This window comes from Colius striatus, chromosome 5, assembly GCF_028858725.1.
Source record: "Colius striatus isolate bColStr4 chromosome 5, bColStr4.1.hap1, whole genome shotgun sequence".
Classification (NCBI taxonomy): Eukaryota; Metazoa; Chordata; class Aves; order Coliiformes; family Coliidae; genus Colius; species Colius striatus.
The window spans coordinates 33,069,723-33,089,077 of record NC_084763.1 but is presented as its reverse complement, the minus strand read 5'-3'; the positions used below and the strand labels follow the sequence as shown (position 1 = coordinate 33,089,077).

General features: G+C 43.0%; 1 protein-coding gene across 5 annotated transcripts in view; it reads left to right on the top strand.

Moving 5' to 3' along the window:
* The window catches only part of DYNC1I1 (dynein cytoplasmic 1 intermediate chain 1), a 198,666-nt gene that overhangs the window by 130,349 nt on the left and 48,962 nt on the right, over positions 1-19,355 (top strand). For all 5 annotated transcript variants that reach the window (XM_061996369.1, XM_061996367.1, XM_061996368.1 and 2 more), the window contains one exon: positions 16,123-16,269. In XM_061996369.1, the coding sequence (XP_061852353.1) occupies positions 16,123-16,269 (147 nt within the window). The remainder of the gene's footprint in view (positions 1-16,122; positions 16,270-19,355) is intronic.

Sequence of the window (19,355 nt, the reverse complement as noted above, 5' to 3'; positions counted from 1 at the left end):
TCCTTCCACAGAATCTTTTTTCCATAAAGGATATGAAATACCATGCAATTCCTGAGCTGCACTGCAAATGATGGATAAACAGCCATTGACACGACTTTTTTGTTTGGGTTATGTAACTCTTCTCAGTGCAAGCTACTTGCAGGGGAGAGTACATTTGGTCCAAATTCAAGAAAATTATTTCACCTCATGATTTTTGTCTCTGTGGGAACTCTATATGAGGAGTGAAGCCTCTTTCTGTGTTACCTGGCACAAAATATAAAACAGTTACTCTTCTAAAGTACTGTAAAAGGCCCCAGAAACCAAGGAATCCATCATTACAGCCCAGGATACAACTGTCCTTTGCCTTAGGTCTAACATCAACAGTTTTCCATCCTCTGCCCCTGTGACTGGATAACTGGCAAATATTTCCCCAAAAAGAAGTTTTATATATAAGCAACATCAGTATAATGACGACTAATGCTCCCTGCTTCCCACAAAGGGAAAACAGAAGCATATGCTGACTGGCTGAGGTACTGATACTATCCTTGGGGACAGAGACTTATGGAAAGCAGCAAAAAGGGGAGTTTCTGTCAGCCCATGGAGAGATGGCCCAGTAAGTCACTATATGAGCACTACTCTGTATAATAATGTCATATTTGCTGTCACTGACTGTAAAAAGTGGGCCTTTGTTAATAATAAATGCTTATAAGAAGTCATTCAGAGTGTTTTGCAAAAATTTGCAATCCATTATATAACCATAGTAACAGAATACAAATGATGACAAGTAATGTAGATTTAACTTTCACAAGGCAGATCTATTCAGTGAAATTTTATTGAAACAGGATTGTCTTTATCATGAAAAGTATCTGAGAAGAAAAGCATTTATTTTAGCATGGGATAGCAAGCAGATGTCCTATATGCAAGAAGCAATATGTTTTTTAAAATTTGTCATATCAGAGATGTCAGAGTGTTTTTATTATCTCCACAACAAAATGTGCCAGAGCGCATTAGGATCTATGATTAATTTATTTTGATTGCTCTTATGGCAACAAATTTCGTGGGTTTGTAGCTAAGTATCTATTCCACATCATTTCCATACTGTTTGTGAACATACATTGAATTACCAGCAAACATAAGCTGGCATAATTGTGCTGATTTATTGCAACTAAGGCTTTGACCTTGAGAGTGGAAAAGTCATTCCTTCCTCCTTTACAAGACTACTCATGGAAAAAACTAGCAGAAGACAAACATCAGGACCTTGTAGGTGTGCAAAGCAGGATATGAAATTTCAGGAAAACTAAGGTTTGTTTGGAGAAAGGGGGATTAGATATTAGGTCTATAATGGGAAGTAGTTATCTATGCCTGTGTGGCCTTAGCTACTCCATGTTGCTCTGTAGATAAAGACCCAGGCTAATCGTATCAGAATTTGTACACTAATTTAGTGTAGGACACATGAACAGTGCAAAGGTAACTCATGTTCCCACCCTCATTCTTAAATATAGACTTGCCTGCGGTACCTTCTGCATTTCCACTACATAACTGTTTATCTGTGCCTCTCAGTCTCTCAATCCTTGTACCTATGTACAGTGTTTAATTAATGTTCAGTTATTTCCAATTATGCAGTGACACTACTTATAAATGACATATCAGTGAAAGTGATGGATTTGGGCAAATATAATAGGCTGTCAGTCTTAAGTAGAAGCTACAATTAAATAAAAAGTATTAAAAGAGATTACTGTAATTATTTTGACAGTTGAACTGATAGAAGTTTGCCCAAGTGACACAGACTACAGATTACAAAATGCCAATTGCTTAGAAACAAGTAAAATAGGTTATGCTGTTGTCCCTTTACTCTCTAGCCTTAACCTGGAAAGTCCAGTGACCTATCTGCAGGATCAGGCACAGCTCCATTCAGTTAAAGACTTGTAGGGTCTTTGATAAGTAAAGAGCTATCCATTAAGTAGAGATTCTTTCAGTTCTGGGCTCCCCAGTGCAAGAAACCACACAAGGGAGCAAGTCCAGCAAAGAGCCTCTAAGATGATTTAGGGACCAAACCATCTCTTACATGAGGAGAGGCTAAGATATGGGACTATTCAGCCTGGAGAAAAAAAGGCTCAGGGGACCTTATCAATATGTATAAATATCTGATGGGGGCATAAAGATGATGAAGCCAAGCTCTTCTCAGTGGCACCCAGTGACGGGACATAAGCAATGGGCACAAACTGGAATATAGGATATTGCATTTAAATATAAAACCCCTCCTCTTGTACTATGAGGGTGACTGAATACTAGCACAGGTTGTCCAGATAGGTCAGGAGGACTCCACTTATGGAGATACACAGTCCGTGGGCCATCTGCTCCAGCTGACTCTATTGTAAACAAGGGCTTGAACTAGACAATCTCTAGATGTACCTTCCAACCTTGGTAGTTCAGTGAATCTGTCTCTGACACTTCATATTGCTTTTCCCTGGACTGTCTCTGAGGTTATGTAGAAGTCAGGTACGCCCTGATCATCTCTAGGCAGAGAGACTCATGACTGTCTCCAGACTTCTTGATGACTGTCTCTAGACTCTTCTAGAGGATGAGTTGTTCCATCAACTTTCCAGGGATGGAGGTGAGGCTGACTGGCCTGTAGTTCCTGGGTCATTCTTCCTCCCCTTTTTGAAGCCTGGCGTGACATTGGCCTTTCTCCAGTCGTCAGGCACCTCACCTGTCCTCCATGATTGTTCAAAAATGATGGAGAGAGGCTTAGCAATCACATCAGCCAGCTCCCTCAGCACTCTGGGATGCATCCCATCAGGACTCTTTGACTTATGAGCCTTAAGCTTGGCCAACAAGTCTTTAACCTCTTCCACCCAGGGCAAGTCCTTTGCTGTCCTGGCCATCCTGTTATCCTTGCCAGACTGGGCTTCCCAACGGCCAGCCTTGGCTGTAAAGACTGAAGCAAAGAAGGCATTCAGTACTTTGGCCTTCTCTGCATACTCAGACATCGGGGCACCCTCAGCGTTTAGCAGCGGGCCCACATTCCCCCTCGCCATCCTTCTGCTGCTGATGTACTTGAGAAATGCCTTATCACTGTCCTTAACTTCCCTGGCTACATTTAATTCTCGAAGGGCTCTAGCCTTCCTAGTTGCACCCCTGCATGCCCTGGCAATGTTCCTATACTCTTCCCAAGAAGCCAGCCCCTGTTTCCACCTCTCATAGATGGCTGCTTTCTGCCTGAGTTGTCCCAGCAGATCCTTGCTCATCCACGGAGGCCTCCTACCTCCTTTTCCTCCTTTCTTGCGCATTGGGATACACTGATCCTGGGCTTGGAGGAAGTGGTGCTTGAAGATTGACCAGCTCTCATGGACACTTCTAGAATCATATCCCATGAGATCCGTCCAAGTAGATCTCTGAAGAGGCCAAAGTCGGCTCACCTGAAATCCAGGGTCACGATCCTGCTTTGTGTCCTGCCTCTTCCACCCACACAGGATCTTGAACTCTACCATCTCATGGTCACTGCAGCCGAGGTTTCCTCCAACCTTCACATCCCCAACCAGGCCCTCTCTATTCGTCAGTACAAGGTCCAGCAGCACACCCCTCCTCGATGATTCCTCGATCACCTGTGACAGGAAGTTGTTGTCAACAATCTGTAGGAACCTCCTGGACTGTGTGTGCTTGGCTGTGTGGCTATTCCAGCAAATATCAGGGTGGTTGAAGTCCCCCATGAGGACCAGGGATTGTGATTGTGAGGCAGCTCTCAGCTGTTTGTAGAAGGCCTCGTCCACATCCTCCTCCTGATCAGATGGCCTGTAGCAAACTCCTACAACAACATCACCTGCCTTGCCCTGCCCATTAATTTCTTCCCATAAGCACTCTACCCGCTCCTCATCCCCACCCAGGCACAGTTGGGTACACATTAATTGCTCTCACACATAGAGAGCAACTCCACCTCCACACTTTGTCAGTCTGTCCTTCCCAAACAATACATAACCCTCCATGGCTGTGCCCCAGTCATAGCAGCTGTCCCACCACGTCTCTGACCACAATGAGGTCGTACCCCCGCATCCACACCCACATCTCCAGTTCCTCCTGCTTATTCCCCAGGCTGGGTGCATTGGAGTGAGGTGGATCTGGCTGAATGACAGAGTCCAGAGGGTGGTGATCAATGGCACAGAATCGAGTTGGAGGCCTGTGGCCAGTGGAGTTCCACAGGGATCGGTTCTGGGGCCAGTCTTGTTCAATATCTTCGTGAACCACCTGCATGTGGGGACAGTGTACTCTCAGCAAGTTCACTGATGACACCAAACTGGGAGGACTGGCTGATTCCCCAGAAGGCTGTGCTGCCATTCAGCAGGATCTCGACCGACTTGAGAGTTGGGCAGAGAGGAACCTCATGAGGTTCAACAAGAGCAGGTGCAGAGTCTTACATCTGGGAAGGAACAACCCCATGCACCAGTACAGGCTGGGGGTCGAACTGCTGAAGAGCAGCTCTGCAGAGAGAGACCTGGGAGTCCTGATTGTTAATAAACTAAATATGAGCCAGCAATGTGCCCTCGTGGCCAAGTAGGCCATGGCATCCTGGAATGCATCAAGAAGAGTGTGGCCAGCAGGTCACGGGAGGTTCTTCCTCTCTACTCTGCCCTGGTGAGGCCTCATCTGGAGTCTTGTGTCCAGTTCTGGGCTCCTCAGGTCAAGAGGGACAGGCAAGTGCTGGAGAGAGTCCAGCACAGGGCCACAAAGATGATCAGGGGTATGGAACATCTTCCTTGTGAGGAAAGGCTGCAGGAACTGGGGCTGTTTAGTATGAAGAGGAGATTGAGGGGAGATCTTATTAACATTTATAAATATCTAAAGGGTGGGTGTTGGTTGGGACAGCCCTTTTTTCTACAGTAGATAGTAACAGGACAAGGGGTAATGGGATGAAGCTGGAACACAAAACGTTCCACGTAAACATAAGAAAAAACTATTTCACTGTGAGGGTGATGGAGCAGTGGCACAGGCTGCCCAGAGGGGTTGTGGAGTCTCCTTCCTTGGAGGTCTTCAAGACCCACCTGGACATGTTCCTATGCGACCTGATCTAGGTTGATCTTCAGGGGGGTTGGACTATATGATCTCGAAAGGTCCCTTCCAACCCCTACCATTCTATGATTCTATGATACAGAGTCTTTCTGGGACCGGCTGAATATCAGGGCATCCTCACTGAAAGGATTTCACTGGCTCTCAGAAGTCCTGAATTGAGAAATTGCCTGTTTAGGAAAGCACTTAACAATTTGCTTAGCTGTGAGATGGTTTTTGAGTCATTGAAGCAATGGGAACCTTAGAAGAATTACCTGCAAATAAGTTCTTTGACCTCTGAAAAAAGATGGACTTAAGTATATAGGCAAGTTCTTTTCTCAGCTGGAGCTTTGAAGTGTTTGTGGTTTGATATGTTCTAATGGCCTGTGAATTTATTGTGGGGTTTGGACTGAGTGCTACACTTGAGCTTTATCTGCAAATCCTTTATAAGCATCTGTGACTACTAAGCCCAGCTTCACAGGCAGAGATGTAGATAATTGTTCTGTACTGCCCTCTAATTCATTTGTGGTTTCATGTAGTTTGATTTATCAAATGTGTGGTTTGGGGAACTGCTGCCATAGAAACCACCAAGTTAACACCACAGCTCAAGAACAACTTATAATTCTATTCCTGTCCTCCAAGTCTGGAATTTACTATCTCTGTGTGCTCTGTAAAACCCATCTCTGATATTTCTGGAACTTGCCATCAAGTGATTATCTGTTATCCTTCCTCTGGAAGGAGGAGAGTCTAGGACACTTAAGATGCCAGGCAAGCCTAGCCCATACCTCACTCCCTGGGGAATCTTTTTGACTTTTGCATAGTGCTAGATGGAAACTACCCTGAATAGGGACTCTTGAGTCTCACTCCTGAGTACAGATTGTGGTTCCAGCAGAAAGCTGACTCTGCCTGGAAAAGAGATGTGCAACAGCAAGAAGCCTAAGTCCTTAGACCAATGGCTGTGGTGCTTTATGAGCACACAGCTGAGCTACCAAGACTATATCTGTTTTTATAACAGAGAATATGCACAAGTAATTCAGTAAACCAGAACTCCTGGACTTGTCCCTCCTAGCCAGGTTCATCAGGCATTTGCTAGATAGATGTGTCTTCATCTTTACACATGCTTTTGCCTGGAGCTGCCTAACTGCTTTGATTTGCGTGATGTTTTCTCAAGATCTGTATTTCATTTTGTAGTGCTTAAAATACTCTTCCTCCAAAAAAAAGTTAGGGAAAATAAGAAGGGGTTTTTCAGGTACACTGGCAGCAAAAGTAAGATTAGGGGGAATGTGGGCTCACTGCTGAACACAGAGGGTGCTCTGGTAACAGAGGATGCAGAGAAGGCTGAACTACTGAATGCCTTTTTTGCTTCAGTCTTTACAGCCAAGGCTGGCTCTCAGGAAGCCCAGTCCAGAAAAGATAACAGGATGGTCTGAACAACAGAGGACTTTCCCTTGGTGGATAAGGAAGAGGTTAAAGACTTGTTGGAGAAGCTTAAGGCTCATAAGTCAATAAGTCCTGATGGGATGCATCCCAGAGTGCTGAGGGAGCTGGCTGATGTGATTGCTAAGCCACTCTCCATCATTTTTGAACGATCATGGAGGACAGGTGAGGTGCCTGAGGACTGGAGAAAGGCCAATGTCACTCCAGGCTTTAAAAAGGGCAAGAAGGACAACCCAGGAAACTACAGGCTGTTCAGCCTCACCTCCATCCCTGGAAAGTTGATGGAACAACTCATCCTGCATGTTATCACTAAACATATGAAGGCAAAGATGGTTATCGGGGGGGTCAACATGGATTCACCAAGGGGAAATCCTGTTTGACCAACCTGATATCCTTCTATGAGTGCATAACCAGCTGGCTAGATGAGGGGAGACCAGCGGATGTCATCTACCTTCACTTCAGCAAGGCTTTGTACGCTGTCTCCCACAACATCCTCATGAGGCAGTGTGGCTTGGATGAGTGGACAGTGAGGTGGATCGAGAGCTGGCTGAATGACAGAGCCCAGAGGATGGTGATCAATGGCACAGAATCGAGTTGGAGGCCTGTGGCCAGTGGAGTTCCACAGGGATCGGTTCTGGGGCCAGTCTTGTTCAACATCTTCATCAACGACCTGGATGAGGGGACAGAGTGTACCCTCAGCAAGTTCCCTGATGACACCAAACTGGGAGGACTGGCTGATTCCCCAGAAGGCTGTGCTGCCATTCAGCGGGATCTTGACCGGCTTGAGAGTTGGGCAGAGAGGAACCTCATGAGGTTCAACAAGGACAAGTGCAGAGTCCTGCATCTGAGGAGGAACAACCCCATGCACCAGGACAGGCTAGGGGTCAAACTGCTGAAGAGCAGCTCTGAAGAGAGAGAACTGGGAGTCCTGATTGATAGTAAGCTAAACATGAGCCAGCGATGTGCCCTCGTGGCCAAGAAGGCCAATGGCAGCCTGGAATGCATCAAGAAGAGTGTGACCAGCAGGTCGAGGGAGGTTCTGCTCCCCCTCTACTGTGCCCTGTTGAGTACTGTGTCTAGTTCTGGGCTCCTCAGCTCAAGAGGGACAGGGAACTTCAGAAGAGAATCCAGCGCAGGACCACCAAGATGATCAGGGGACTGCAGCATCTTCCTTGTGAAGAAAGGCTGCGGGAACTGGTGCTGTTTAGTCTAGAGAAGAGGAGACTGAGGGAGGAATCTCATTAATATTTACAAGTATATAAATGGCAGATGTCAGGAGGCTGGGACTTCCATTTTTCTGTTGTACCTAGAAACAGGACAAGGGGTAATGACATGAAGCTGGAACACAAAAAGTTACATTTAAAGGTAAGAAAAAACTATTTCACTGTTCAGGTGAGGGAGCCCTGGCACAGGCTGCCCAGGAAGGGTGTGGAGTCTCCTTCCTTGGAGGTCCTCAAAACCTGCCTGCACATATTCCTGTGTGACCTGATGTAGGTGAACCTGCTTCTGCAGGGAGGTTGGACTAGATGATCTCTAAAGGTCCCTTCGAACCCCTGCCATTCTATGATTCTAAAATTATGGAAAGACCATGTCGTTAAGCATATTTCTTTAGAGTCTCTAGGTAATGTTCAATGGAACTGAAAAATGGAATGTAAAATCATTGTTTCTCTTCAGTTATTCACCCTTCATGTATTACTGCAGACAATTCATTGTAACTTATCTTAGTGATTTTTTGAGCCTAGATGAAGCCCAAATACAAGTAAGCTAATATGGAGATTGCATGAGCACTTCCACAAGACAGTGGTCACGATAGAGCAAGATGGAGGTTCCAGTTTGGTTGAAGTTCTTTATTTGATTTACCCTCTGTGTTAAACAGCCCTTTAATACTAGAAGTCGCAGAATTATGGAATCTTAAGGGTTGGAAGGGACCTAGAAAGATCATCCAGTCCAACCTCCCTGCAGAAGCACATGCACCTAGATCAGGTCACGCAGGAACTCATCCAGGTGGGTTTTGAATGTCTCCAGAGAAGGAGACTCAACAATGCATATGGGCAGCCTGTTCCAGTGCTCTGTCACCCTCATAGTGAAAAAAGTCCAGTCCAATTAGCCAGTTTTTCATGTAATGTTATTATTAGTTAGATCCTAGAGTTCTCAGCCAGATTGAGATGCCTTTAAAAGAAATTTGTAACAAAGCAGCCTAAGTCACAAAGGTGTTGCAGCTGTAGTTACAGGTGGTGGCAGGCAGTGGCACTGTTACCCATAACATGAGCTGGCTGCAGCAGCTCTGGCATGGAATCTTTTGGCTAATACTGTGCTGAAACTAGTGAGCACTGCTGTGTGCAAACAGAGTGCCTGAAGAACATGCTTAATGTGCCACCTACCATCTGCTCCAAATTCTGGCCAGCAAGTGGTGTGAGTACGGACAGCAGAAGATCTAGCAGAAGATCTCTGCTCTACCTGAAGACACATGCCCTAAATCTGCAAGGGTGGGTGCAGAGCTGTCCTTTCGGGCTTGTGAATAATTTCATCAAAACTGTTAAGAATGCTCCTGTATAACTGTTAGAGCATCTTGACCTAAATAAACAGACAAAACAAGGAAGTACTTGCTTCTCCAACAGGCAGGAATACAGACATTAACTATTTGACCCTGCCTGTAATTTGATAAGCATCCAGGCCCTAATCAGAGAAAACTGACAAATTCAGGTACTTAGCATGTAAGCAGTTGAGTGGAAAGAAAACTTGTTTTTTATGTGACAGTGTTATGAAATTGCTCCATACTTCTCCAGACTTTAGTTCTCTCATCGTCAGTCTAACAAAGAAAGTATGATATTCAGCAAAGACAGTATTCTTATGCTTGCACATATGGGTAATAATGCAAGGATACCAAATTGATTAGTTGTTGCAGTCCTGGATAAAGGCAGGCAGGATCTGCCTATACTGCATTTGAGAGGTATCATGTTTATCTGCTTTTGCAATACAGCAAGCAATTTTGCTGCTTTTCTGAGTCATCATAGCACTGCCAAATGAATAGTATTAGCAAATGCACTTTCCAAAAGGGCAGAAGTGGAGATTCCCTTTTGGCAAAGCAGTTTATGGACTTTATTCTGATTATTTTATTCTTGTAGTTACATGGGCTGAATCTGTAGTTAGAGAGATGAAAGTAGAAAGCTTCATCTTTCTGCCATGCATAAAATGAAGGCATGAGGCTGGATACTGCTATTCTGCAGTCTTGGGCGGAGCGCTGTGATTCTGCTGCAATGCTCAGATGTCAGTACTGAGGCTAGATGTCAGTTACCTACCCTGTAAACTCATCTAAGAAAGAGGTCCATTTCCTGACATACTCTTTTCCTTCTTTTTAGGACTTAGTACTTTTTCAATAAAAGTAAATTTAATTTGTGGCTACATTTCAGCCTCATTGGTTTAATGATATAAGTGGAGCAATACCAGCTTTGGATTTAGAGCAGTCGTGTGGCTGAGTCTCTCTGTGCAGCTTTCATGTGGTCAAGTGAGACATTCTTAGAATCCCCAAACATTTTTGAAGATCCTGAACTGGAGACATTCAATTCTTCCCTCCCTTTCTACCATTAATCCTTCATGTTTTAACAAGCACTGAAGTTAATACAGCCTACACTCTTTCCTGTCACACTGGGCCCCCCTCCCTCTTTTCTTTCTCTTGAATAAAGCAATCTGTTCTTTCCAGTCCATACTCTTGTAAATCAAAGGGATAGATGTCGACACACACCATAACCAAGCATAAACTTCCTTGTTTTAATTAAATGGGATTCTGACATTTGGTTTGAAGAAGTATTTGTTTGGTTTTATTTATTTTTTTAATACGTGAAGGATGTCAACTGCTTTTATTTTATTTTTAGAAGAAGACAAATTTTGTATGGTACCACAAATAATCCCCAACACAAAATCTTTCAGGTGTTATTTTGTAGTTGGATAGGAAGAGAGCTGGGAGGAGCAGTACAGAAGTCTTGGCATTTAAAGGTTTTAGAGTTAACTTCTTAGGCAAAGGTTTCCATACACATAAATCAAGTTTTAGGTACCTTTTCAAATTTAATTGGGAAGAACAGTTGTAATTCTGTTGCTGTCCTCTCTGCTGTTTGCTTATTACTATTAATTATACACAGACATTTATGTGAAACACAAAAATATTCAGATTCATAATAACTGATACTAAAAATAAGCAAGATGTTATTTAAAGGAACATATTCTCTGTTTCAGTGTACAAATCTAGGTATATCAGTAGCCAGGGCAAAGTCACCCTAGAATTGCCTCTTTCAAGGTATATCCCATCTTCTTTTGTGGTGCAAAAAGGATGCAGTAGGGCACTAAACCAGACAAACTAGTGTTCAGATCTGATGCTACAACTTTCCATGCTGATTCTCAGTCATTGGCCTGGCAGGAAAAAAAGGGCTTAATTTAGTAACTCAGTTGCTGTTTTGTTTCTAGGTGATGATTTTAATCCACCTTTGCAGTTGGAGTATATCATCTGTATGTGTTCAGGGGCCACATATAAGTGTGTGTAGCAATGCAGGCATGAGGAGATGGTCTCCTGATTGCCTGGCCAGAAGAAAGTAGGGGCCTCTTGGGAGTGCTTAGTCTCTTTAAATGCTGCATTTAATGAGCAAGAGTGAGAGCAAAAGGTTGTGAGTAAATTGTATGTGTACTTTCAGCCCTTGCCTCTGTTTATTCCTCATGAGGGCAGGCATAGATGATCAGAAGTCCAGTCTGTATTCTTCAGCTCCTATGGATAAAGGGCTATGAATTCAGCACCTTTTTGTGGTTCTAGCTAAGCAACAGTACCATAATGTTTTCGCTCTGCTCTCAGTCCCTCTAAGATAATTCCCTCAAGCTTGGAAAAGGATCTACCTCTTCATTTCAGCTGCAGTTAATTTTATTGCCTGCTGTTGTCTGTGCTAGACTGACCTACAGTAGCATGCCACAGACTGGAGTGCTTTTTCACATGTGTTTGCTCAACTAGAAAATCTACCCAGGAGTTTCCTGAGTGCCTGCTGCAGTGTAACCTGGTATTTTGGAGCCTTAGAAGTGCCTGTGATCTCCTGAGATTGCTTCTTCCCACTGACAAAGTGCTGTTTTGAGATCCATCTGGTGTCAAGTGTAGGCATATGGCACCAGTATGGTAGCACAGCCTATGGGGGTGGTTTCCTGCAGAAGAGGTCTCGCTGAATGCAGTAGTCAGTGCCTATTGAAAGTCATTATTGTTTAGCACCCAGGTCTTTGTGAACTTGTTCAACTGGTGGCTGGGCAGATTGCCATCCAAATCTACGGACATGAGCACAGACAGCTGAGTCTCTGGGGCCCTACACATATCAGATGTGGGTACTGAGGTCAGGCTTCTCAGTAGGGAGAAGCGAAATGACTCTTTGTCCTGAGCATATGTATCTGTGGTCAAAGGGATATGCCATCGTTAATACAAATCTGGTCTGGATTAAGCTTCTAAAATAAAAACCAGCTCTGCCAGCCACTTGAAGAGGGCTTGGGGCCTATTTCAGTTGAGTGCATCAGCAGGAAAAGAGAGAGGAGGCAGAGACAACTGAGCAAAGCCACCACCCCCTTGGCCCTGTAGCACTTCTCTCAGACCTGACAGCTGCCAAAACAGGAGCTCAGGGTGTGCTGCCTTCATCCCTTCAACTGCGGGCCTCTCTAAGGGCTGGACCTGGGTTACTGAAGCCAGCCCTCTCTCTGCCATGAGAAGAGCACAGACATTTCATGCTTTGTTTCTTAATTATGTTTTCAGCACAGTTCTTTCTCTCACAGCTGGGAGCAAAAGCTTTAGCATTCGGAGAGTGGGATTGCCTGTTTGCCAGACAAAAATCTCAGGTTTAGCAGCCTGGGCCTGGCTCTCCCTCTTGCCTGGGGCAGTGCTCCCACCTGGAGCTAATTCATACTCACTCATCTGGCCCTTGGAGAGCTGCTCACATCCTCAGACAAGCAGACCATGCACAGAGGATGAGGCAGCAGCACCAACTCGGTGGCTCCCACCAGAAAGTCATCACCGAGATAAAGGAGTAGAAACTCTGTCTGGAAGATCACAAAGCTATAAGGACCAGAAATACTTCAGTAGGATTGTTGAGAAAGCTAAGGAGAGTCAGAGAAAGTTAAATCCAGTAGAATTTATTTCCATAGAGGGAGAAAACACCAAAGCATTAAGCTAAAGTGAATAAGGAAATTACTCACCGAGCAGAGCAATTCAGAGAAACAAAGGTGACCAGATACTGGAGTTTGCCAGCCTCTTTGTGGGTCCCAACATTTTGTGGACACAGATGCTCTGTGGCACTCATAAAAATAAACAATGGGAGCCTCCTATGCTAAATGCCACTTTTATGCTGTGGTAACTAAAAATCCCTGAAGAATTGCCTTCTGACATGATTACTCTTACATTTCTTTATGGACTGTTGCCATATACTGTGAAATTAGCTGCTTCTATTCTCTGCAATGCATAAATAAGCACCTAGAGCATGTGAAATATGCCTTACTGAAAAACTGGGAAGCTTTACTGTTGTTACTGAAAAGTGTCATGAGATTTTCCCTGGAAAGGTGTGGTAGAACTGCAAAGAGGGATATGCAGTCATTTTAAAACCTGGCCATGCGCTGGTTCCTCCTCCTTTGAAGTCAGTGGCAAAATTCTGTTTTAGAGGAGCAAGACTGCTTGAACTGGCAAACAAGAGGCAGCCTGGAGGCAGAAGCAGCTTACAGGGAATGGTTTCTGCTGCTCTGCTTGTGCACAGAGCTGTTCAGACAGACTGGAGACCTGTCTGCCACTCTTTCCCATTAAGGCTAAGAAATGAATGCTTTTAAAGTTGTTAAATGAATGGGCTGGATCTTATAGCTCTTACTCATCAGAGTACTGCTATTAACTTTAAGAAAATAATCACTTTATTAAGTGCTATAGAGAGGAGCCCTAATATTGTTAAATTCTAATATTTGACAGAAGTTCTTCTTTGGTAGAAAAACTATATTGACCTAATTGAAAGGGTGCAAACAGCTCATCAGTTGAAGAATGCAGGTTGCTTTGGAGCGATACATACAACTAGAAGCAGTGCAGAGGGCCTAAGTCTGTGTCATGTCTGTAGGTAATTTTTTAACTTTATGAAAAACACACTTGAGCAGTTTATATCCTGACCATTCAGCTGTATTCTGGGATTCTGAATTAAAAAACATGCTAACCATGAAAACACAGCGTTTAAAAATACACTGTCCACTCGGCTTTTTTGCCCTGCTTCAGAGTCTCCCAAGTTTGTTTCGGACAAACTGAGAACTTTGTTGTGGAATGACTGTTTGAGTTGGGGTTTCTTAAAATACTTGTGGAGCCTTGTAGCTGCTGTACACAGTGGTGGAGCTGTACTAGTTTAAAGTCATCTTGCTATTTCAATTTATGTAAGAATATCTGTCAGCTTAGTTATAAGGAATGAGAGGGGTTGATTAAAACAACTCATGAAGCCATTAAACAAAGAGATAAAATGTAGAACATGTGCTGTAGGGTCGTTTCAATTATAATGTATGGGAGATCTGTGGAAACTGGATGGCAGCTGCACTGTAGCTGTTTTAAACCCCTCTTAGCAGTACCAAAATCCTGTACTCAAAAGTGGTGTTTCTTATCTGTAAAGCTAATAGATTGTTTGGAAATGGTGTGTGGAAGCTACCTTTTGTTGCTGTGACTGACCATAGTGTAGTTACTATGCTCAAGCGCTTAGATAGATATGGACTAAAATAGGCAATTATGTATACTAATCATCTAGTCATTACTAGACTATATAGCATCAGAGAAAAATGTGCAAAAGCTTTAGTCAAGAAGGGAAAGAATCAAAGATGTCAATTGAACAGCCATGAGAATCCAGAGAGAATGGGGAAGAAAAAAGGCAGCAGCAACTTATTTCCTTGTCTTGGCAATTTTACTAGGTCAAAAAAGCAGTATTGAGTATACTGCTGTATGCTGTAAGCATATCTACTTAGATAATTTAACGTATAATCTGGCTTTAAACAATAGATATCAGAGAGCCACAGGAATTCAGTAAAAAGTACTTAAACTTCACATTTTGCTTTATTCTTATTGACCAAGTTATAGACTTTAAGAGCTGGCATATTTCTAGCCCCATCTCTCTGGTCTAAAAATTCAAACCAGTCTCTAGCAAGTAGAAATCAGGATGAGAAGCAGTAAGGAAAGAAGACAACACACCTGTCCACATCTAAGCTTGAAGAGCTTCATCCTTCTCCTGCCAGAGACAGGATCATCAGCTAGGTAGACACTGGGTCTAGTTAAGCTTGGCAGCTTCTGTGTTCCAAATTTGACAAGGTTTACTGCAATACTTTTTATGCAACTGAAATATGGTAATTTAGTTAACCCTTCATCATTGAGTAAAATGGGTTCACACCTAGGAACATCACCACTTAAAAATACACATTCATTAAACTGTAACAAAGATTTGTTACCAAAACTCATTGGAAACAGCCAGAAAATGCATTTTTAAGAATGTGACCACTAACAGTGAATTTAACTTTCTAACTGTAATTGCCTCGGTAGTTCAAATCTTGCTCTGTGACTTGTAAGCATCACTTAAACTGCCAATGAAAAAAACGACATTTGCTTCTGTTTGCAACTGTCTTTTTTAGTATGTGAATTCTCAGAAAATCATATAAATGCTCTAACTGTTGCTTTCCAATTTGCATAAAATGAAGACATGACATCCTGGAACAGTTACACAAAAATGGAAGCTAATTCCTGAGAAAGAGGATGGAGGACTTGAAGGAGTTAGAGCCTGTTGCTCTTGGCTGTAGCTTGTTGGCATATGGTGGTTCTGGGGACTGTTCCTTTTGCAAACTTTGAATGTTTTATATTATTTTAAAGAGACTGGAAAGTGGTAGTTGGGATAAATACCTATCTCCATAATGGGGCATTCTACCAGATAGCCAGGTTACACCAGCCTGGCTCCTCAGCATCTCCAGCTAAAGAAAATGTACAAAGATAACTCAGCTGTCCTTAAAATGAGGAAAAACTTGTTTCTACTCAAACAGTGTAAAGGAAAACGGGATTCCATCTGCTATTAGAAGAGGATCTTTCTATAGCAGAGAAATTAGTCATTGATCCAACAATAAGGCTTGGCATATTAGCTGATGCTCTCAACACAACACACCTTTGTGTGAACTTCAGAAGGTCTCTCACAAACTTACCTTAAATTGTTTGAGAGTTAAAAGGTAGAGGAGTGACAGGGGAAGAGGTCTTACTGATGGGTGAGTCATGGGCCAGGATACCAACCTCTGTTGGGTTGACATCTGGTTACTTCAAGTTCTCACTGTTGGAAATTAAATTGAGCACTTTCCTATCACTGTCATGGAGAGGTTTTCTCAAGTTTTTAGCATCATGCTAAGACTCATCCTAAGGTGCATATTTTCCCTAGGACCAATAGAACTACATATTTTAGGGCCAGAATTAGCTTTAGCAGAATCACTGGTGTGCAAGGAATATTAATAGAGCTCATACAGTGATTTTAAAAATACTAAATGCTTGTTACAGTATTACAGAATCTTAAGGGTTAGAAGGGACTTTGAAAGATCTAGTCCAATCCCCTTCCTTAAGGAGAGAATCGAGGATGAATGACTGTGTAACACCTCTCTTCTTCTTTTCCTGTTTTACTCCAGTCCTCTGTGATGTCTGTCTGTTTTGCTCGCTTTCACCCGAACCTGGTTGTTGGTGGAACATATTCTGGTCAAATTGTCTTGTGGGATAATCGCAGTCACAGGCGCACTCCAGTTCAGAGAACTCCCTTATCTGCTGCTGCTCACACGGTAAGGATAACAATCACCTCCTCCTTTCCTTACAGTAAGTGGTCAACATGGAAATGGAGCTGTCTTCTTGTGTCTACAGTGCTGGTTGCCACGTGGATCAAAACGTGTGGCACTTGAAGGGAAGGAAATAAGTAAGAGAGATGTACAACCACCTCCTGTAAGTGCTTAGCTGTCACACTTCATACGGTCAGGTCAGGAGATTATCCTCCTTTCCAAGGAAGAGGGCAGGATCAATTACAGCACTTGAATGAGGCACCTTGGTGCCAGCACAATGGCACTGTGACTCTTGTTCTCCCTTGCCTGTAAGAGAGCCGGGTCACTCTGTTGTTGTCTTGTTGAACATGAGTTTCTGTTTGGAACCAGATGAGGCACTCAGTGGAGCCCTTAAAAAGAGTGGGGCAGCATGCTTCTGTTTTCCAATAGAGAAATACATAAATGCCTGCCACAGTCCCCTACTCCAGACAGGGCCATAGGGCAGAGCTTGCACTGTGAGGGGAAGCTTGTTTCAACAGGATGAAGTGGAACAGCATATTGCCGACACACACGGATACCTGCAGATACAGTGACACAGGGCTCTGGTGATGTCTGGAAGATACACAGGCAGAGCAAATAGCACAAAATGTCTGAGAAGAAAGGGAGTTAGATTGCCTGCTGAAGTGCCCTCTCTGCTGCAGTGCTGACCTCCAGTCCATCCTGCACCAAGACGTGCATTCTTAAGTGTTCCTCTTCCAGAGTTTGAGCTTGGGCAGCCTCTTCATAAGAGCTGAAAGGTGTACTCTGTGGATGGTAGACATACCTTATCTTGGGAGTGGGTTTGGGACCATTCCTGAGTGGGAAGCGGAAAAGAAAATAACAGACTAAAAGGAGAAAAATGTCATAGCATGATATCAGAATGCAGAAAAATGCAGATTTCCTGAAACACAAGACCCTGAACTACACAAACACTCTGAAAGATAATAATCTTGTTCTAGCAGAGCAAAGGATTAGACAAAGTCTAATAGGTCTTTTGCACCTCCAGCTTTTACAATTCTTTGATTCTTATCTTTGGAAATTGCATATCAAGGTTCAGCTTTTAGTTAACCATGACAACATAATCACTGGAGTTAAAAGACAACTTTAGAAGCCACACCATATGAGCTAACCCAAAAGATTCAGAGGGGCTGGCATTATGATGGCAAATCTCTTATATTGAAAAATGACAGGTGTGCACAGATAGTGGGCCAGGCAGTACAAATATTGTTCCTTAAATTTCCACTATCATGAATGTAATAGTATAATGATCTGTGCCATGGCTTGCAACTTCAACATTGCTTTTCATTTCCCTAATGTTTTTGCTCATTTTGTCACCGGTAATGTTGTTCAATCTGCATGCAAAGAAACAGTCTCTCCTGGAAGTGCAATTTAGAGGTGTGTCAGACCAGAAAACTAGTGGCAAGAAGCTATCACTGAAAACTGAACAACTGGGACTAAAAATCTAGCAGAAAAGGAAAAAAAAAGGGGAAGTAATTTGTTTACACTCAAAAAACCATTTAAGACAAAATTATACCTCCTGGAATTATATATTAAACTAGTTTTATTATTGCAGTGGAACAATACATGATGTTTTGCTTTTGACAAATATAAATAAATTACTCTCAGTTGTGGATGAGCACTTTATGTGCTGTCATGGATTGGTATAAATAAGCGTTTACACAGACCAACATGAGGAAGCATGGTGTTTTTAAGGAGTGATCACGTTTTACAATAAAAGAGTGTGTACTTTATGTTCATATATGGGAATCACATAAGCTGTAAATGAAGTCTTGGTTGCAAAAGGCTGGTTTAAATCCCAGCTGCCACGAAGAAAAAAAAAAAGATGAAGACAACTCTGCTGTAGCCAAGTGGCTCTGTGTACTGCTAGATGTGTGAGTTGAGTAGTCTTTTTTTTATTTGAACTTATGCGATATTGTAGGGAAAAAAATGGATTTTTCTCTTTTCTTTCTCTCACTTTGTTTATTTGAAACACGTAGAGTGTGTTGTTATCACTTACTTAAAACTTCCTGAAGTTTAGTATCACTGTTTGCCACCGGATTCACCAGGAAAGAGAGTTCTACCCGCAGCTTATTCACTAATTTCCTTTCACACCCACCACACATCTGCACTTGGGACAACAGGAAATTTTAATTAAGACAAAAACCTTTTGCATGATGATTTCATTTCCAAAATAAATAAAAGCAAGCTGACAGCAACCCTTTGAAAGCAAGGAGCCTGTTTAGACTTTCTGGTTGTCTTCTTCATCCATTTTCCTCACATCTTTTCATTTCTGCCGTGAGTTTTATTGTGCATGAAATTGATGGCTGGTAGCTCTGATTAAAGCCAGACCTGGCACACTGAGGTGCTGCTTGAAAGATATGGCTCATTCTCTCCTTCCTCCCTAAATATTCTAGATACTCCACTGCTTGCTTTAGCTTCCTCCCACCCACTCTGTCCCTGTCTGTTTGAACTACTGTATGTCAAACACCCATTAAAAAAATAGGCCTATGCATATTTCACACATCAGTATGTGGTAATCATGTTTAGCACTGGGGTCATTAGCTTACCACTAAGCAGCAATAAGGTCCATCAAATGAGGGTAAACAGCATGAGACACATGTGAGGGCCAGATTAGGGTCTAACAGATGATCTGAGGGAATCCAGGTGCCTGCAAATCTTGAGAGAAAGAGAAAAATCGGCATCATAGTGGACCTTGTGACATACTGGTGTATTCAGTTGGCCTCCTCAGCAGCAACTGTTGAGTCCATATTCCATTTGTGCACAAACACACTGTGCATTCAGATCCTGCCCTTTTTGCACTTAGGGAGGGGACATTTACTGGGCCCACTCAGGTGCTGAACCCAAGAGCTGTCTAGTGCTCTGGAGATTTCTGCCTTGGCTTGTTGACTGGGTAGGTTACCTGCAGATGGATCTTGAAGTAGTGAGCAAATACTAGGTTTCTAACCCTATGTGTGGTTGGCTTAGAAGCTCTATAGAAATCTTTTGGAAGTTGGTCCTAATTTTCTTTAAATAAGGAAAGAATTAGTGAGAAGTATTTTTTTCTTCCGCTAGAT